Source organism: Mytilus edulis, chromosome 2, assembly GCF_963676685.1.
Source record: "Mytilus edulis chromosome 2, xbMytEdul2.2, whole genome shotgun sequence".
NCBI classification, from domain to species: domain Eukaryota; kingdom Metazoa; phylum Mollusca; class Bivalvia; order Mytilida; family Mytilidae; genus Mytilus; species Mytilus edulis.
In genome coordinates, this window is record NC_092345.1 from 97322650 (window position 1) to 97345993 (window position 23344).

The window sequence follows — 23344 nt, forward strand, 5'->3', positions numbered from 1 at the left end:
GAATACATTATCGTGACTTAGATTTAAAGGACACGTTTCAAGTAGACTAGTTGAAAAAAAATATAATAAGTTATCATAGACCTAATCATATAGTACAGAGATTTTACAGAGTTCATGTTATATGATATTGAAATCACTACAAGGATGATGATTAAAACAACCAAAAAAGAATGGATTTTATACACAAAGCATTTTACTCTGGTATTAGTATGGTATTCAAAGTTTTCTATTGATAAATGTACATAAAGTTTTTACATAAATATACATAGTATAAATGTAGGAATAATCATGTTACATCTAAATTATTGAACTGTTTTGATAACGTTAAAGGAAAATATCTCTTTATTTCAGTTACCAGTGCAGCTTCAACAACTACAGGTTAGTTTTGAATGGCATGTTTTGTTAATTCAATGCTCAGACTATAATGGAACAAAACTTTTATTCTTCATGAAAGTAAAAACAATCTTTGTTTTTTTTTTTATTTATGTGATTGACAGAATAGTAAGAAACTAAAAATAATATTTGTTATGACGACTAACAATTAGCAGTGAAAGAAAGTGACATCTATAAATGAACTAAATCTGCATAGTCAAAATCGGTTAAAAAAATGGAAACACTCTACTATTATATATCTAAACTAGGGATGTCAAAAGATCAGAAATTTGATACTCGAATACATGGTCATAATCCTTGCCTGTACTCGAATGTTCGGATAAATCTTTAGCGTCAAGCATAATTTTTCCTGAGAAGTGATACTTTGGTTTGTTTCCTTTCATAAACCTAATTACAATACGATGACAACGCTGGCATTTTAATAAAAGACATTCATGCAGTTGCTTATATCAAACTGTATGACTACAAAAAATAATCCAATCCTTAATCCAATATTTTTTTTTATTATGGTATCTCTTTTATGTATCTGAACAAAAAGAGAGATATAAACTGTTATGCTACTTCTTGGTCTTCTTCTTGTTTTCTGCTGCTTGTATTGCTTATATCAAGAATGTCATACCGCAGCATAATACATGACCGACTTTGTGTATTTTCAAAATGTTATTTTCTCCAAGTACGATCGAAAAGAAACGTTATTTCCTCAACTTTTATTTTACAAATAAGAAAATCATACCTTAATTATTTAATGATATGTCGAATTATTATTTATGACAATTAGCAACAACCACAGTGACTACTGCCACCACGCCACCTCCACCTGCTCCACCAGTCACAACAACACCAACACCATCACAGTCAACACCTACTGTAGGTACCACACAACAATATACAACCACTATTGGTACATCACAACCAACACCTACTCCAGGTACTTCAACCACTGTCGGTACATCACAGCCAACACCTACACAAGGTACTTCAACCACTGTCGGTACATCACAGGCAACACCTACTCCAAGTACAACAACCACTGTCGGTACATCACAAGCAACACCTACTCCAGGAACGACAACCACCGTCGGTACATCACAGCCATCATCTACTCCAGGTACCACACGACAACCTACAACCACTGTAGGTACATCACAGCCAACACCTACTCCAGGTACAACCACTGTTGGTACATCACAGCCAACCCCTACTCCAGGTACAACAACAACTGTCGGTACATCACAGCCAACACCTACTCCAGGTACAACAACCACTGAAGGTACATCACAGACAACACCTACAACAGGTACAACAACCACTGTTGGTACATCACAGCCAACACTTACTCCAGGTACAACAACTGTCGGTACATCACAGCCAACACCTACTCCAGGTACAGCCACTGTCGGTACATCACAGGAAACACCTACTCCAGGTACAACAACCACTGTCGGTACATCACAACCAACACCTACTCCAGGTACAACCACTGTAGGTACATCACAGCCAACACCGACTCCAGGTACAACAACAACTGTCGGTACATCACAGCCAACACCTACTCCAGGTTCCACAACCACTGTCGGTACATCACAACCAACACTTTCTCCAGGTACAACCTCCGTAGGTACATCACAGCCAACACCGACTCCAGGTACAACAACAACTGTCGGTACATCACAGCAAACACCTACTCCAGTTACAACAACCACTGTCGGTACATCACAGCCAACACCTACTCCAGGTACTACAACCACTGTCGGTACATCACAGCCAACACCTACTCCAGGTACTACAACCCCTGTCGGTACATCACAGCCAACACCCACTCCAGGTACTACACAACAACCTACAACAACTGTTGGTACATCACAGGCAACACCTACTTCAGGTACAACAACTACTGTCGGTACATCACAGCCAACACCTACTCCAGGTACTACAACCACTGTCGGTACATCACAGCCAACGCCTACTCCAGGTACAACAACCACTGTCGGTACATCACAGCCAACTTCTACTCCAAGTACAACAACAACTGTTGGTACATTACAGCCAACACCTACGCCAGGAACAACAACAATAGGTACATCACAGCCAACACATACTCCAGGTACAACAACCACTGTTGGTACATCACAGCCAACAACTACTCAAGGTACAACCACTGTTGGAACCTCACAGCCAACACCTACTCCGGGTACTACACAACAACCTACAACCACTGTTGGTACATCACAGCCAACACTTACTCCAGGTACAACAACAATTGTTGGAACATCACAGCCAACACCTACACCAGGTACAACAACAACTGTCGGTACATCACAGCCAACACCTACTCCAGGTTCCACAACCACTGTCGGTACATCACAACCAACACTTACTCCAGGTACAACAACAATTGTTGGTACATCACAGCCAACACCTACACCAGGTACAACCACAACTGTCGGTACATCACAGCCAACACCTACTCCAGGTACAACCATTGTCGGTACATCACAGCCAACACCTACTCCAGGTACTACAACCACTGTCGGTACATCACAGCCAACACCTACTCCAGGTACTACAACCACTGTCGGTACATCACAGCCAACACCTACTCCAGGTACTACAACCACTGTCGGTACATCACAGCCAACACCTACTCCAGGTACTACACAACAATCTACAACAACTGTTGGTACATCACAGGCAACACCTACTCCAGGTACAACAACTACTGTCGGTACATCACAGCCAACACCTACTCCAGGTACTACAACCACTGTCGGTACATCACAGTCAACGCCTACTCCAGGTACTACAACCACTGTCGGTACATCACAGCCAACTTCTACTCCAAGTACATCAACAACTGTCGGTACATCACAGCCAACACCTACGCCAGGTACAACAACTATAGGTACATCACAGCCAACACATACTCAAGGTACAACAACCACCGTTGGTACATCACAGCCAACAACTACTCAAGGTACAACCACTGTTGGTACCTCACAGCCAACACCTACTCCAGGTACCACACAACAACCAACAACCACTGTCAGTACATCACAGCAAACATCTACTCCGGGTACTACACAACAACCTACAACAACTATTGGTACATCACAGGCAACACCTACTCCAGGTACTACAACAACTGTCGGTACATCACAGCCAACTTCTACTCCAGGTACAACAACAACTGTTGTTATATCACAGCCAACAACTACTCAAGGTACCACACAACAACCAACAACCACTGTCAGTACATCACAGGCAACACCTTCTCCAGGTACAACAACCACTGTCAGTACATCACAGCCAACACCTACTCCAGGTACAACCACTGTTGGTACATCACAGCCAACACCTACTCCAGGTTCAACAACAACTGTCGGTACATCACAGCCAACACCTACTCCAGGTACTACACAACAGTCTACAACCACTGCAGCAACACAGAAAACAACTGCTGTTGGTACAACTTCTGGAACAGGCCAAACAAATGTTGGAACTACAACTGTAGGCACAATGTCAACTGGTAATTATTTTTACTTTCCATTTTGTCCTACTAAATTTGTACTAGGATTAATTGGACATACGATCATTGATACTAATCATTATTGATCAAACAAACCACAAAATCACGATAAAACATGTATGAAGATACAAAATTATCATTTAGTTTTTTCTGTTTTCAAAGTTCAAAACTTAAAATCTTAATTAACATGGTGTTAACATCATCGATATGATGATTTGCAATAATGATTATAAATATGAAAAGTAACATATTTTCTGAATATGCAGTAGTTCATCGAAAAACAAGCAACACTTAGTTGTTTTATCGTCAATTAAACGCTGTCAAATATTAAGATATTGATTTCCTATAATTAATTGCAATACACGTTCCAATCAAGGTGAAACAACAGTAGGCGTACCCACAACACCTCCAATGCCACCAACACCAAGTTTTACTCAACAGTCAACGACCATGGCGGTGTCCTCACAACCAACTACTATTCCAGGTACAACCAATGTTGGTACATCACAGGAAACACCTACTCCAGGTACAACAACCACTGTTGGTACATCACAGCCAACATCTACTCCAGGTACAACAACCACTGTTGGTACATCACTTTTTGCATATACAACAACCTCTGTTGGTACATCACAGGCAACACCTACTCCAGGTACAACAACCTCTGTCGGTACATCACAGACAACAACTACCCGAGCTACAACCACTGTCGGTACATCACAGCCAACACCTACTCCAGGTATAACAACCACTGTTGTTACATCACAGCCAACACCAACTCCAGGTACAACAACCACTGTTGGTACATCACAGCCAACACCTACTCCAGGTACAACAACCACTGTAGGTACATCACAGCCAACACCTACTCCAGGTACAACAACCACTGTTGGTACATCACAGCCAACACCTACTCCAGGTACAACCACTGTTGGTACATCACAGCCAACACCTACTCCAGGTACAACAACAACTGTCGGTACATCACAGCCAACACCTACTCCAGGTACTACACAACAGTCTACAACCACTGCAGCAACACAGAAAACAACTGCTGTTGGTACAACTTCTGGAACAGGCCAAACAAATGTTGGAACTACAACTGTAGGCACAATGTCAACTGGTAATTATTTTTACTTTCCATTTTGTCCTACTAAATTTGTACTAGGATTAATTGGACATACGATCATTGATACTAATCATTATTGATCAAACAAACCACAAAATCACGATAAAACATGTATGAAGATACAAAATTATCATTTAGTTTTTTCTGTTTTCTGTTTTCAAAGTTCAAAACTTAAAATCTTAATTAACATGGTGTTAACATCATCGATATGATGATTTGCAATAATGATTATAAATATGAAAAGTAACATATTTTCTGAATATGCAGTAGTTCATCGAAAAACAAGCAACACTTAGTTGTTTTATCGTCAATTAAACGCTGTCAAATATTAAGATATTGATTTCCTATAATTAATTGCAATACACGTTCCAATCAAGGTGAAACAACAGTAGGCGTACCCACAACACCTCCAATGCCACCAACACCAAGTTTTACTCAACAGTCAACGACCATGGCGGTGTCCTCACAACCAACTACTATTCCAGGTACAACCAATGTTGGTACATCACAGGAAACACCTACTCCAGGTACAACAACCACTGTTGGTACATCACAGCCAACATCTACTCCAGGTACAACAACCACTGTTGGAACATCACTTTTTGCATATACAACAACCTCTGTTGGTACATCACAGGCAACACCTACTCCAGGTACAACAACCTCTGTCGGTACATCACAGACAACAACTACCCGAGCTACAACCACTGTCGGTACATCACAGCCAACACCTACTCCAGGTATAACAACCACTGTTGTTACATCACAGCCAACACCTACTCCAGGTACAACAACCACTGTTGGTACATCACAGCCAACACCTACTCCAGGTACAACAACCACTGTAGGTACATCACAGCCAACACCTACTCCAGGTACAACAACCACTGTTGGTACATCACAGCCAACACCTACTCCAGGTACAACAACCACTGTTGGTACACCACATCCAACACCTACTCCAGGTACAACAACCACTGGTGGTACATCACAGCCAACACCTACTCCAGGTACAACAACCACTGTTGGTACATCACAGCCAACACCTTCTCCAGGTACAACAACCTCTGTCGGTACATCACAGACAACACCTACTCCAGGTACACCAACCACTGTAGGTACATCACAGCAAACACCTACTCCAGGTACAACAACCACTGTCGGTACATCACAGCCAACACCTACTCCAGGTACTACAACAATTGTCAGAACATCACAGCCAACACCTACTCCAGGTACTACAACAATTGTCAGTACATCACAGGCAACACCTACTCCAGGTACAACAACCACTGTTGGTACATCACAGCCAACACCTACTCCAGGTACAACAACCACTGTCGGTACCTCACAGCCAACACCTACTCCAGGTACAACAACATCTGTCGGTACATCACAGCCAACACCTACTCCTGGTACAACCACTGTAGGTACATCACAGCCAACACTTACTCCAGGTACAACAACCGCTGTAGGTACATCACAGCCAACACTTACTCCAGGTACAACTACAACTGTCGGTACATCTCCAGGTACTACACAACAAACTACAACCCTATTCAGTACATTACAGACAACACCTACTACAGGTACTACACAACAGTCAACAAAATCAAAAGTATCACATCTTATATCTAAGTCAGATACCCCTATGCAGATCCTCAAACCTGAACTTAATACAGGAAAATTATTCTTAAACATTAAACTATCCTTTTAAATAACAGCGTATAATACTGTATTCATTAACAACCCACACAATTATCTTGATATTTTTGTTCTGTTGGTACATTTACGGCTTCTGTAACTTTTTTCTATAATATTTATTTACACTCAAGATTAAGTATAAATGATACAAATATTCACTGTTGTAAAAGAATTTAACATTCTAGAAATAGATAAGCTGGGGGAAAAGATGATAATAAAATAAAATCAGGTAAGTTAAGTAAATGTAGAACAGCATTTAGTTCTATGATGTTTACGTGTATTGGAAACAATTGCTCTATACCTCTTGAGAGTTAAAGGTAAAGTGGTAAAAGCAAGTGTTGCTTAGTTAACTTTGTCTCGCTGTATAAAGATTATAAAAACAATATGCCTACCTATGACAGAGGCACACATTTACACATCTGCAGTAATGATTAGTTTGATGTTCATTATCATGTTAAAATAGGGTAAATTTGCTTGATATCATTTGTTAAATTTAATTGTCATCAATATTGCTAAAAATGTTATAGACTCGAAAGCACCAATTCATCTATATAGCACATGCTCAACAAAATTGGTGTCAGATAATTTATATAAATGGTAAGAAAACTGGTACGACAACGGTTTAATTATCCATATCATTATAGTGTTTTGTTATACTTGATTTATATCAATCATTTTATTTCTTGTTTTTTTTTATAGAACACTTGTTATAAACTACTTCTACTAATTTTGATAATTCGCATAAGTTATCTTAGATGTTCTAAGTATCAGATGAATAAACAAATACTATTTTATTTAAGCACAAACTACAGCGTCAACTCCAAGCACAGAAAAACCAAACGTATGCACAGATGTTGAAGGTATGACAAATCCATCTCTCACACCAGACATCAAAGTAAACGAACAAACAGATGTTGAAGATATCCGTCCTGGTGGGAAGATGTTGTCAATAAAGGAAAGCCAAGCAAATATCGAAATAAATCTTGGGAAATCTACTCAGCTTGGATCTATAAAATTTGTAAAACCTGACGAAAGTAATATTAAAACATTCACTGTTTTAGTGGTAAAGATTGATGGTGAAAGTCCAGAGCCATATTTAGGTGGAAAGGTATGGGTTTATTCAATTTCAATAATGTGAAATAGTCTTCTCTTATATAAGTCGTCTTTATATTTTGCATTATTATTTTTTTCTGTCCGAAATAAATGTTTTAAACAATTTTTTTGTAAATTCATTGTTTAGGTTTGGAAAAATGAAATTCTTATCAATGCTTGGATAGATTTTAAGATGCCAAACTATTGTGGCTTTGTTCTTGATAGTAATATGTATGTACTGTCTGAATCTGAATGTCTTATCCAAAATCGTTGAACAATTCCCTATTATGAGTTTTGTTTGACCGTTGAAGTATTTTAAAAGGTTTACTGAACCTTAGCATAGATAATTTTTGTGTATTCAGAAACATGTGGTTTTGTTGATACATATGATATAGTAGTTTTGCAAAGGTCTGCATATAAACATAAAATTATATAATTTTTACTCTGTTGAAATTCGTACGTACAAAATGAATCAACAAAATATGTTCCCACTATAAAATAATGAGTTGTGCTTTTTTTCGGACAAGGATAAAATTCTCATGTAACGGCGTTGATATGTTTAAATGATCGACTTGAAAACTAAGCTCGATAAAACCCAAATTTATGGTGTCATAAAGTTGTTTTCTTTGATTAATCACCAAACCCGGATATAACTTGATAACTTCAGGTCAAACATTTCAACGTTGGTCCATTCATTGTGACTTCAGTGATTTGTCTGGGTCAAGGTTAATAAGGCCAGGTCAACGTATTTGACATGACGAAGCTGTGATATGCAATTCTATGAAGAGCAGAGCAGAGTGACACAGTCAGTGGAAACAATGATTAAGATTCATATAAACATTCATTCATGAACAATGACTCATTTTTGTGGCAATCCAATTTGTAGGCCCCACATACGATAATAGAGGGGCTTTATGTTTTCTGTTCTATGACTCGTCCGTCCGTCTATTCGTCCCGCTCCAGGTTAAAGTTTTTTGGTCAAGGTAGTTTTTGATGAAGATGAAGTCCAATCAACTTGAAACTTAGTAAACATGTTCCCCATGATATGATTTTTCCAATATTATGCCAAATTAAAGTTTTGATCCCAATTTTATGGTCCACTGAACGTAGAAAATGATGTTTAGGTTAAAGTTTTTGGTCAAGGTAGTTTATGATAAAGTTGAAGTCACATAAATTTGAAACTTAGTACACATGTTCACTATGATATGATCTTTCTAATTTTAATTCCAATTTAAATTTTGAACCTCAATTTCACGGTCCACTGAACATGGAAAATGATAGTGTGAGTGGGGCATCCGTGTACTATGGACACATTCTTGTTTTAAATATTATTTTATAAAATGATAAACATAAACAAAACTTGCCTTTCGCTTCCGTGAAATACATTTAATTATCATATTTATACATGTTATAAGATATACACACAATGAAATCGTAAACTTTATCTATATCCATTGCATTTTCAACATTTATAAGCTATACAAAGTTTTTTCTATAAACATGGGCTTTTTTATGCGTTGGTATCTCTCTTGTCATTATTGGATTTCAATATGATTTAAACCTAATTGTTTGATTTTTAAGGTATATCAGGGAGATGAACTAGTGACTTTTGAAATGGACACGTTTGCAGTCAAAGTGGTTGTCAGTGTTATTGATAAAGTAGATAGTAATCTTGACTACTCATTGGAAGTAGAATTACGAGCTTGTTTCATGACAGGTAAGACATATATTATTAAAGATACCAGGTATATAACTATGTCAACACCCGTTTAGTATACACAAGACTTATCAAAAACATTTGAAAAAGTCAATGTAACTTCTCGACTGCACACATGCAGTACACAATTTAGCTCCTAGCGGAAACACTTTGTTCATAAGAAACTTCAAAGTCTTGTTTTGGTTTTAATGTAATTTTGAGATCGCTTTTATTAATTTCTTAAATACTTATTTCTATCTTTTTACTTTCAGTGTTAACAACTTTAAATTTCTCATTTATTCAAGAAACAAAAAAAAAGTTATTTATCACGTGTCATATTTCAGTAATATTAATTATTATAATTGACTGAAAGCAAATACACGAAGAAAGGTAATTTTAGTTTGTCACTAATGTTTGACAATTATCATACTTATAATGCATCCTTTCTCTTGTCAGGAATCCTGCGGGTTTTTTTTTTGCTCTCAATCTGTTGTTGTAAATTTTTGACTTTTTTTAGGGTCAGGCAAGTTACAGCATAACACATACTTGTTTGATGATTATCATTCGTTAAAAGAGGTGTTACTCCATTTTTCCTTATATGCATATGTATAGATACTTGAATAGGTTGCGGTTTACTATTTAGCAACGATTATTTATCCAGATAAGTTGATTGCAATAAGGTTAAAACATATATTGTCCTTCATTAAAACTATTTACCGTTTTTGTGTACAATTACCACCGTGTATCATCGGACAGCGGATATAGGTACTAACCAAGCGGGCGTGAGCGATTTTGATCTTACACGGTAACGAAAATCTTTGTTTTGTTCACATAATATCAATGTGTACTTCAATCTAAACATAATTGCTATTTTAAGAAATGATTTGGTCGTAGGCTGATGGTTAGAGATGTCTCATTATTTTCCCAAAACAAGAGGGATTACTAAAACATTGTAAAAGCATGTGCAAATACTTGTCAAAGAAGTTGGCCCTCGTCTCATCCGATATAATTCTATATTCATTGCAACTCTTTTTCTGATAGAAGGTCAATGTGTGTATGTAATAAGTATAGCTGTTTCAATAATTGGCATTGAAATCTTTCATACATATGTTATTTTTCGATATTTTATCCCTAAAAAAGTTTTGTGTACGGTGTTTAGCTGACCACATAAATCCTTATGTACGGTGTATAGTTATGTTGTTGTACACCGTACACAAAAACATTATTTTTATACTCGTTTATTACCCAAAATGTTTCAAGGAATGAGTAATCACAGGTAGGTTTATGATTGGTAATTATTACTTTTGCCCTGTATTAGGCCTCTTTCAGATAAAACATGTAAATGTCTCAACAACTGTATCGAAATTGAAAGTTGGTGTTGACATTCACAACTATTTGCGCTTGTACAAGTTAATTGTTCTTATTAGAATATCAAATTTGTTTTATGAATAGGAAAAAATCGAGGCAAAAATTATTTGGGAGCAGGAATTTCAAATGTTGAGAAATGTACATTGAATATTGATGAAGCAAAACAAAGATTTTCGTTACCGTATAAGGTCAAAATCTATCATGCCCGCTTGCTTAGTACCTATATCCGGTGTACTGATGATACACGGTGATTACTGATAGACATGATTCATATGTAATTTGATATAAAAAAAAGGATATATTTATAAACATATATGTATTTACCTAAGGTACTACTATACAATCCACGACTGAATTACTGACGACAACAGCTACAACTCAAACTACACCAGGTATTACAACTCAAACTACACAAGGAATTACAACTACATATGGTGTCACACAAACAGGTAAGACTTCTATCAGAAGATAAACAGTAAATATATTACAAACATTGAATTATTTATATCCTTAATGTGTACGTTGGTAAATGGAATGCTTAATTAGGCAACAGTGGTATACCGCTGTTCGAAATTCATGAATCGTTTGAGAAAAATACAAATCCGGGTTACAAACTTAAACTGAGGAAAACACACCAAATAGAAGAAGAGAACTACGACACAACAGAAATACAATACTAAATTGTAACACATACAGAAACGAACTATAATAATGGCCAGTTTCCTGACTGACGGGCCATTTTAAGAAAAAAATTGGTGGGTTGAACCTGGTTTTGTGGCTAGTCAAATCTTAAAAAAATGTGATCTTTCACTTATGAATAGGATAGGAGAAAAACTTGGTGCTCAATTCATTTGTTTCCTAAACCTCGACCTTTACCACATGAGTGTGAGCTAAAATTACATGTAAATGATTGGAGAAAAACTGGGTGCTCAATTCATTTGTTTCCTAAACCACAATATCCACCACAGAAGTGTGAGCTGAAGTTACATGTAGTTGATAGGAGAAAAACTGGGTGCTCAATTCATTTGATTCCAAAACCACAATCTCCCCAACAGAAGTGTGAGCTGAAGTTACATGTAGTTGGTAGGAGAAAAACTGGGTGCTCAATTCATTTGATTCCAAAACCACAATCTCCCCAACAGAAGTGTGAGCTGAAGTTACATGTAGTTGGTAGGAGAAAAACTGGGTGCTACATTAATTTATTTCCAAAACCTACAACTCCACCACAGGAATGTGATCTAAGATTACATGTAGATAATAGAATGCAAAAGTGCAAATATTAATTTTATTCAATTCTTGCATTTTATTGAACATTGTATTTTCCTTTTTAGAAACAGTACCTAGCACTACTACACCAAAAATAGGTAAGTTAATTTTATCTAAAAATTATTGTTTTTGTTTTTATAATTTATCCTTCAATAAGCTATTTGCAGAGATCATGCTTTGAACATATGAATATACAGTTTGAGAAATAAAGACATTTTGAATGTTATACAAAGTAATACAATATCAATTACACGACAATATGTAATCAAATAATTATTACTATTACAATGTTAGGTAATTAACCTCCATTACTTGTTAATGTCCGCATCACTATGACGCTACTTTTTTTCAAATTGAGAGTTTAGCTGCGTCAGCAGGATAATCGTCTGTTGTATCACCCCTATTGGATCCATACTCAGTCATAATACCCCAGTTGGAAATAAAAACACTCGGTTAAATAGACAAAAAAAAACTGTATCGTACAATAGATTCGTGAAGGTAAATGTAACACTTTAATTTGAAATTATCAATGTACTTTAATGATGTCTTTAATTTGTATAATTAGATCAGAAAAAAACATCGATTTGTTGCCTGAAGGCCTATAAAAAAACAAACCGCTTTAACACTTCAATTTCCCTTAAAGTTGGCTACTGAAATTTCTGTGTTTTTCTACAAAACTATACAATCAACTACTTGGCCAAACACGTTTTTAACCCTGTGCAAATCCTTAGCAGTCTGTATAGTTTAAAGTCCTAGAATTGTATGGATGTGTTAATAAGATGTATTCGTAATATGTATTCCTTCTATTGATAATAACTACGCTTGATCACTTTAAAAATTGAATCACAATTGCTTATAACTAGAGCGGGGTCCACTCTCAAGGATTCAACTTCTACTATCTAGATTATGTCAAAAATTGTATTCCTTAATAGATGTATAACCTAATCCCTATTGTTGACATTTTACTTGTTTATCATTTAGGAGTATGTGAAAATCCCAAAACTTTCAAATATGAAAACAGAGATGACAAAGATCTTGAAATCAACACCACTAATGGCAAAGTTGGCCAGGAATCAGTGAATGCATTTGAAGGATCATCAAGTAGCTGGACTCCAACTACTGGCGGTAGTAGTATAGAATATGTCGTAAATGGTAGAAATAATCCCGTTACATTTGTCGATATTGTGGTGAAACTCCAAAATATTGAGAGGATTACAGTGGAATTACTTGACTCAGAAGGAAAGGTTATTAGCACCAAAACAGTAAGTTTGTTTTCGTTAATTTGAAACTACTTTCTAAAATTAAGTATATTTGGTATTAATAATGGTAAGCTGACAAGTGATTATTGTTGATCAAATAACAATGATATTTTATCTTTTATTTAAAATGATTTTGAGAAGTGTCTTTACTGTCCTTACTTTACAATGAAATTGGAAGAAAATGTAAGATTTATAAAACTAAAAATATTTGTCGCGTATATACATGCATTTAAAAAAATTAAAACTAAAGGTATTTAGTTTTCATATGTTACAAACGTACATACATGCAGTATTATTTACATGATACATAAATGATTTCAATTTGTAGCAAACATACCAAACGAAAGAAGTGCCAGAAACCTTCACATTGAATTTCAATATGACAGATGCAGACTCTATGCGCATCAATGTAACACCGATGGAAAACATTGTATCTACACCAAGCGTCTCAGATGTAAAATTTAGAGTCTGTTATGTACCAAGTACAAGTAAGTCTAATATAAATATTTCTAATTTAAGAAAAATAAATCACAAAAAAAAAGGACAACAGCAGCAATCAGTAATTTGAACACATCCTTCCTTAATAATCGAAATATTTAAAGATTTTTTATATATCAGATAATTGTATTTTGGAGTTAGATTTAAGAAAACACAGAGCTTACAAAAATAACTTTTACGCATCTGCACTCTAGAAAGATGTACCGGGTTTTATTTGACTTTTATGAAATAAATATGATAATAGACTTCTAAGGTATTGTATACATTATCGTGACATTAGGTTTAAAAGACACGTTTCAAATATAATAGTTAAAAAAATGCAAGTTATCTTTGACCTAAGCATATAGTACAGAGATTTTACACAGTTCATATTATATGATATTGAAATCACTACAAGTATGATGATCAAAACAACCAAAAAAGAAGGGAAATTATACACAAAACATTTTACCCTTGTATCAGTATGGTAATCAAAATTTTCTATTGATAAAGAAAAATGTCTCTCTATTTCAGTGACCAGTGCAGCTTCAACAACTACAGGTCAGTTTTAAATTGCAAGTTTTATTAATTCATGCTCAGATTATATTGGAACACATTTTGTTTTTCTTCATGAAAGTAAAATAATCTTTGGTTTTTTTATTTATGTGATTGACATAATAGTAAGAGATTGAAAATAATATTTGTTGTGAAGACTAACAGTGAAAGAAAGTGACATCAGTAAATGAACTAAATCAAAATTGTCTAAAATATTGGAAACACTCTACTATTATATATAAAAACTACGGAAGGTCAAAAGCTCAGAAATTAAATACTCGAATACATGGTCATGATACTTGCCTGTACTCGAGTGTTCGGATAAACTTTAGCGAAAAGAATGATTTTTCCTGGGATATGGTATTTTGGTTTGTTTCCTTTCATAAACCTTATTACAATATGTTGACAACGCTTGGCATTTTAACTAAAGACATTCATGTAGTTGCATAAATCAAACTGTATGACTACAAAATATAACTTAATCCTTAATCTAATAATTGGTTTATTATGGTATCTCTTCTATTTATCTGAACAAAAAGTGATACATAAACTATCATGCTATTTCTTAGTCTTCTTCTTGTTTTCTGCTGCTTGTATTGCTTATATCAATAATTTAATTTACTACAGCAGCATTAGAAATGACCGAGTTTGTGTATTTTTACAATGTCATTTTCTCCATGTATGATCGAAAAGAAACGTTATTTCCACAACTTTAATGTTACTAATAAGAAAATCATAACTGAATTATATAGTGATATTATGTCGAATTATTATTTATGATAATTAGCAAAAACAACAGTGACTACTGCCACCACTACTGCTACTGCAACCACTCAACCTCCACCTGCTCCACCAGTCACAACAACACCAACAACATCACAGTCAACACCTACTGTAGGTACCACACTACAATCTACAACAACTGTCGGTACATCACAGCCAACACCTACTCAAGGTACAACAACATCTGTAGGTACATCACAGCCAACAACATCTGTAGGTACATCACAGCCAACACCTACTCCAGGTACTACAACCACTGTCGGTACAACACCTAATCAAGGTACAACAACCTCTGTCGGTACATCACAGCCAACATCTACACCAGGTACTACAACAACTGTCGGTACATCACAGCCAACACCTACTCCAAGAACGACAACCACCGTCGGTACATCACAGCAAACATCTACTCCAGGTACCACACAACAACCTACAACCACCGAAGGTACATCACAGCCAACATCTACTCCAGGTACAACCACTGTTGGTACATCACATCCAACACCTACTCCAGGTACTACAACCACTGTCGGTACAACACAGGTAACACCTACTCCAGGTACTACACAACAGCCTACAACCACTGTAGGTACATCACAGCCAACACCTACTCCAGGTACAACCACTGTTGGTACATCACATACAACACCTACTCCAGGTACTACAACCACTGCCGGTACCCCACAGGCAACACCTACTCCAGGTACCACACAACAGTCTACAACCACTCTCGGTACATCACAGGCAACACCTACTCCAGGTGCTACAACCACTGTCGGTACATCACAGCCAACACCTACTCCAGGTACTACCACAACTGTCGGTACATCACAGCCAACACCTACTCCAGGTACTACAACCACTGTCGGTACATCACAGCCAACACCTACTCCAGGTCCTACAACAACTGTCGGTACATCACAGCCAACACCTACTCCAGGTACTACAGAACAGTCTACAACAACTGCTGTTAGTACAACTTCTGGAACAGGCCAAACTAATGTTGGGACTACAACTGTTGGCACTATGTCAACTGGTAATTATTTTACACTTGCTAATGTGTCCTACTAAATTTGTACTATGATTAATTGGCCGTACGATCATCAATGCTAATCAATATTTATCAAACACACCAAAACATCACGATAAAACATGTATGAAGATACAAAATTATCATTTAACATGGTGTTAACGTCATCGAAATAATGAAATACAATAATGATTATAAATATGAGAAATTACGTGTTTTATGAATATGCAGTAGTTCAACAGGAAAAAGTTAGTAGTTTTATCGTCAATTAAAACTTATAAGATATTAAGATATTGATTTCTTATTATTAATTGCAATACACATTCCAATCAAGGTGAAACAACAGCAGCTGTACCCACAACACATCCAATGCCACCAACACCAAGTATTACTCAACAGTCAACGACCATGGCAGTGTCATCACAACCAACTACAACTTCAGGTACAACCACTGTTGGTACATCACAGCCAACACCTACTCCAGGTACTACAACCACTGTCAGTACATCACAGCCAACACTCACTCAAGGTACAACAACCACTGTCGGTACAACAACTACTCAAGCTGCAACAACCACTGTCAGTACATCAGAGCCAACACCTACTCCAGGTACAACCACTGTTGGTACATCACAGCCAACACCTTCTCCAGGTACAACAACCTCCGTCGGTACATCACAGCCAACACCTACTCCAGGTACTACAACCACTGTCGGTACAACACAGGTAACACCTACTCCAGGTACTACACAACAGCCTACAACCACTCTCGCTACATCAGAGTCAACACCTACTCCAGGTACCACACAACAGCCTACAACTACTGTCGGTACATCACAGCCAACACCTACCCCAGGTACTACCACCACTATTGGTACATCACAGCCAACAGCTACTCCAGGTACTACAACCACTGTCGGTACATCACAGCCAACACCTACTCCAGGTACTACAACCACTGTCGGTACAACACAGGTAACACCTACTCCAGGTTCTACACAACAGCCTACAACCACTGTCGGTACATCAGAGCCAACACCTACTCCAGGTACCACACAACAGCCTACAACCACTGTCGGTACATCACAGCCAACACCTACCCCAGGAACTACCATCACTGTTGGTACATCACAGCCAACACCTACTCCAGGTACTACAACCACTGTCGGTACCCCACAGGTAACACGTACTCCAGGTACCACACAACAGTCTACAACAACTGTCGGTACATCACAGCCAACACCTACCCCAGGTACTACCACCACTGTTGGTACATCACAGCCAACACCTACTCCAAGTACAACCACTGTTGGTACATCACAGCCCACACCTACTCTAGGTACTACAACCACTGTCGGTACAACACAGGTAACACCTACTACAGGTACTACACAACAGCCTACAACGACTGTCGGTACATCAGAGCCAACACCTACTCAAGGTACAACACAACAGCCTACAACTACTGTTGGTACATCACAGCCATCACCTACCCCAGGTACTACCACCACTATTGGTACATCACAGCCAACAGCTACTCCAGGTACTACAACCACTGTCGGTACATCACAGCCAACACCTACTCCAGGTACTACAACCACTGTCGGTACAACACAGGTAACACCTACTCCAGGTACTACACAACAGCCTACAACCACTGTCGGTACATCAGAGCCAACACCTACTCCAGGTACCACACAACAGCCTACAACCACTGTCGGTACCCCACAGGTAACACGTACTCCAGGTACCACACAACAGTCTACAACAACTGTCGGTACATCACAGTCAACACCTACCCCAGTTACTACCACCACTGTTGGTACATCACAGCCAACACCTACTCCAGGTACTACAACTACTGTCGGTACAACACCGACTCAAGGTACTACAACCACTATTGGTACAACACATCCAACACCTACTCCAGGTACAACAACCTCTGTAGGTACATCACAGCCAACACCTACTCAAGGTACTACAACCAATGCTGGTACATCACCTACTCAAGGTACAACAACCTCTGTCGGTACATCACAGCCAACACCTACTCCAGGTACTACAACCACTGTCGGTACATCACAGCCAACACCTACTCCAGGTACTACAACCACTGCTGGTACATCACCTACTCAAGGTACAACAACCTCTGTCGGTACATCACAGCCAACACCTACTCCAGGTACTACAACCACTGTCGGTACATCACAGCCAACACCTACTCCAGGTACTACAACCACTGCTGGTACATCACCTACTCAAGGTACAACAACCTCTGTCGGTACATCACAGCCAACACCTACTCCAGGTACTACAACAACTGTCGGTACATCACAGCCAACACCTACTCCAGGTACTACAACCACTGCTGGTACATCACCTACTCAAGGTACAACAACCTCTGTCGGTACATCACAGCCAACACCTACTCCAGGTACTACAACCACTGTCGGTACATCACAGCCAACACCTACTCCAGGTACTACAACCACTGTAGGTACATCACAGCCAACACCTACTCCAGGTACTACACACCAGTCTACAACCACTGCAGCTACACAGAAAACAACTGCTGTTAGAACAACTTCTGGAACAGGCCAAACAAACGTTGGGACTACAACTGTTGGCACAATGTCAACTGGTAATTAGTTTAAACTTGCTAATTTGTCTCACTAAATTTGTACTATAATTAATTGGACATACGATCTTTAATACTAATCAATATTGATCGAACAAACCACAAAATCACGATAAAACATGTATGAAGATACCAAATTGTCATTTATTTTTTTCTGTTTACAAAGTTCAAAACTTTATTAACATGGTGTTAACATCATCGATATGATGAAATACAATAATGATTATAAATATGAAAAATAACATATTTTATGAATATGCAGTAGTTCATTGAACAACAGGCAAAACTTAGTTGTCTTATCGTAAATTAAAAGCTATTAGATATTAAGATATTGATTTCTTAATATTAATTGCAATACACACTTCAATCAAGGTGAAACAACAGTAGGCGTACCCACAACACCTCCAATGCCACCAACACCAAGTATTACTCAACAGTCAACGACCATGACGGAGTCATCTCAACCAACTACTACTTCAGGTACAACCACTGTTGGTACATCACAGCCAACACTTACTCCAGGTACAACAACCACTGTCGGTACAACACCTACTCAAGCTACAACAACCACTGTCGGTGTGTAAAAAATGTTTGATTTAAGAATTCCTATGCATATTTGAGGCGTTTGTTTTGTTTTATTTACATATTTTAAAATCGTCTTCAATCACATAGGTTGTAATTAAAAAAAAAGTAAATTATTTGTCAGTTTTAAGTTTACTATTCATAAAGATCTAACATCTACCTTAATTTTTCAGTAACTGTACCAAGTACTACAACGACACCAATAGGTAAGTGCATTTTAATAGTGAATAATTACAGTAAATTTTCCTAAACTTAAATTATTAATGTGTTAAATCAATAACAAGTGTCATTATGCTAGAAAATATACACCATAACAACACTGATATCACATATGACACAACGCGTTTGATGGGCACAGTGTTATGTTCATTTAACAAATCGTCATAAACATATTGGATTAGAAGACATCATAGGATAACAGAAAAAAACAAATCTACTACAAACAACAACAAACCGCTTCAACTATCAACACCAAACTCCTCCGGATTAAATAGCAGATAAACAATCAAAACAAAAACACATTCAGGAGTGAAGTGAAGTGAAATGGTATCAAAAATACAAATCTGTTTTTTATTTCATTTGAATCAAAAATTGTATTCCTTAATAGATGTATAACATACTCCCTATTGTTGACATTTTACTTGTTTATCATTTAGGAGTATGTGAAAATCCCAAAACTTTCAAGTATGAAAACAGAGATGACAAAGATCTTGAAATCAAAACCACTAATGAGAAAGTTGGCCAGGAATCAGTGAATGCATTTGAAGGATCAACAAGTAGCTGGACTCCAACTACTGGCGGTAGTAGTATAGAATATATCGTAAATGGTAGAAATAATCCCGTTACATTTGTCGATATTGTGGTGAAACTCCAAAATATTGAGAGGATTACAGTGGAATTACTTGACTCAGAAGGAAAGGTTATGAGCACCAAAACAGTAAGTTTGTTTTCGTTAATTTGAAACTACTTTCTAAAATTAAGTATATTTGGTATTAATAATGGTAAGCTGACAAGTGATTATTGTTGATCAAATAACAATGATATTTTATCTTTTATTTAAAATGATTTTGAGAAGTGTCTTTACTGTCCTTACTTTACAATGAAATTGGAAGAAAATGTAAGATTTATAAAACTAAAAATATTTGTCGCGTATATACATGCATTTAAAAAAATTAAAACTAAAGGTATTTAGTTTTCATATGTTACAAACGTACATACATGCAGTATTATTTACATGATACATAAATGATTTCAATTTGTAGCAAACATACCAAACGAAAGAAGTGCCAGAAACCTTCACATTGAATTTCAATATGACAGATGCAGACTCTATGCGCATCAATGTAACACCGATGGAAAACATTGTATCTACACCAAGCGTCTCAGATGTAAAATTTAGAGTCTGTTATGTACCAAGTACAAGTAAGTCTAATATAAATATTTCTAATTTAAGAAAAATAAATCACAAAAAAAAAGGACAACAGCAGCAATCAGTAATTTGAACACATCCTTCCTTAATAATCAAAATATTTAGAGTTTTTTTTATATATCAGATAATTGTATTTTGAAGTGAGATTTAGGAAAACACAGAGCTTACAAAAATAACTTTTACGCATCCCCACTCTAGAAAGATGTACCGGGTTTTATTTGACTTTTATGAAATAAACATGATAATAGACTTCTAAGGTATTGTAAACATTATCATGACATTAGATTTAAGAGACACGTTTCAAATATAATAGTTTTTAAAAATGCAAGTTATCTTTGACCTAGGCATATAGTACAGATATTTTACACAGTTCATGTTATATGATATTGAAATCACTACAAGGATGATAATTAAAACAACCAAAAAAGAAGGGAAATTATACACAAAACATTTTACCCTTGTATCAGTATGATAATCAACATTTTCTATTGATAAATGTACATAAAATTCCGTCAAGTATTTAAAGTAATATACATAGTATAAATGTTGAAAAAATCATGTTAAATGTAAATTATTGAATTAATTAACTTAAAGAAAAATGTCTATCTATTTCAGTGACCAGTGCAGCTTCAACAACTACAGGTCAGTTTTGAATTGCATGTTTTATTAATTCATGCTCAGAATATAATGGAACACATTTTGTTTATCTTCATGAAAGTAAAATAATCTTTGGTTTTTTTTATTTATGTGATTGACAGAATAGTAAGAAATTGAAAATAAATTTGTTGTGAAGACTAGCAATGCAAGAAAGTGACATCAATAAATGAACTTAATCAAAATTGTCTAAAATAATGGAAACACTCTACTATTATATATCAAAACTACGGAAGGTCAAAAGATCAGAAATTTAATACTCGAATACATGGTAATGATACTTGCCTGTACTCGAGTGTTCGGATAAACTTTAGCGTCATGAATAATTTTTCCTGGGATATGGTGTTTTGGTTTGTTTCCTTTCATAAACCTTATTTCAATATGATGACAACGCTTGGCATTAAAACTAAATACATGCATGCAGTTGCATAAATCAAACTGTATGACTACATAATATAACTTAATCCTTAATTTAATAATTTGTTTATTATGGTATCTCTTCTATTTATCTGAACAAAAAGTGATACATAAACTATCATGCTATTTCTTAGTCTTCTTCTTGTTTTCTGCTGCTTGTATTACTTATATCAATAATTTACTACAGCAGCATAATAAATGACCGAGTTTGTGTATTTTTACAATGTCATTTTCTCCATGTATGATCGAAAAGAAACGTTATTTCCACAACCTTAATGTTACAAATAAGAAAATCGTAACTGAATTATATAGTGATATTATGTCGAATTATTATTTATGATAATTAGCAAAAACAACAGTGACTACTGCCACCACTACTGCTACTGCAACCACTCAACCTCCACCTGCTCCACCAGTCACAACAACACCAACAACATCACAGTCAACACCTACTGTAGGTACCACACAACAACCAACAACCACTGTCGGTACATCACAACCAACACCAACTCCAGGTACCACAACCACTGTCGGTACATCACAGCCAACACCTACTCCAGGTTCTACAACCACTGTCGGTACATCACAGGCAACACCTACTCCAGGTACCACACAACAGCCTACAACCACTGTCGGTACATCAGAGCCAACACCTACTCCAGGTACTACAACCACTGTCGGTACACCACAGGCAACACCTACTCCAGGTACCACACAACAGTCTACAACCACTGTCGGTACATCACAGGTAACACCTACTCCAAGTACTACAACAACTGTCGTAACATCACAGCCAACACCTACTCCAGGTACTACAACAACTGTCGGTACATCACAGCCAACACCTACTCAAGGTACAACAACCTCTGTCGGTACATCACAGCCAACACCTACTCCAAGTACTACAACCACTGTCGGTACATCACAGCCAACATCTACTTCAGGTACTACACAACAGTCTACAACCACTGCAGCAACACAGAAAACAACTGCTGTTAGTACAACTTCTGGAACAGGCCAAACAAACGTTGGGACTACAACTGTTGGCACTATGTCAACTGGTAATTATTTTACACTTGCTAATTTGTCCTTCTAAATTTGTTTTATGATTAATTGGACATACGATCATCAATACTAATCAATAGTGATCAAACAAACCAAAACATCACGATAAAACATGTATGAAGATACAAAATTATCATTTAGTTATTATTTAACATGATGTTAACGTCATCGAAATGATAAAATACAATAATGACTATAAATATGAAAAATAACATGTTTTATGAATATGCAGCAGTTCAACAGGCAAAATTTAGTTGTCCTATCGTCAATTAAAAGCTATA

General features: G+C 36.6%; 1 protein-coding gene across 1 annotated transcript in view; it reads left to right on the plus strand.

The window, feature by feature from the left end:
* Window positions 1-23344, plus strand: part of LOC139513593 (mucin-3B-like) — a 282396-nt gene that overhangs the window by 231229 nt on the left and 27823 nt on the right. The window contains exons 305-323 of the mRNA XM_071302236.1: window positions 352-378; window positions 1172-3919; window positions 4296-5042; window positions 5426-6637; window positions 7553-7860; window positions 9426-9561; window positions 11238-11357; window positions 12240-12272; window positions 13156-13436; window positions 13762-13921; window positions 14445-14471; window positions 15253-16284; window positions 16613-18919; window positions 19289-19492; window positions 19672-19704; window positions 20155-20435; window positions 20761-20920; window positions 21543-21569; window positions 22346-23059. Of these exons, the coding sequence (XP_071158337.1) occupies window positions 352-378; window positions 1172-3919; window positions 4296-5042; window positions 5426-6637; window positions 7553-7860; window positions 9426-9561; window positions 11238-11357; window positions 12240-12272; window positions 13156-13436; window positions 13762-13921; window positions 14445-14471; window positions 15253-16284; window positions 16613-18919; window positions 19289-19492; window positions 19672-19704; window positions 20155-20435; window positions 20761-20920; window positions 21543-21569; window positions 22346-23059 (10557 nt within the window). The remainder of the gene's footprint in view (window positions 1-351; window positions 379-1171; window positions 3920-4295; window positions 5043-5425; window positions 6638-7552; window positions 7861-9425; window positions 9562-11237; window positions 11358-12239; window positions 12273-13155; window positions 13437-13761; window positions 13922-14444; window positions 14472-15252; window positions 16285-16612; window positions 18920-19288; window positions 19493-19671; window positions 19705-20154; window positions 20436-20760; window positions 20921-21542; window positions 21570-22345; window positions 23060-23344) is intronic.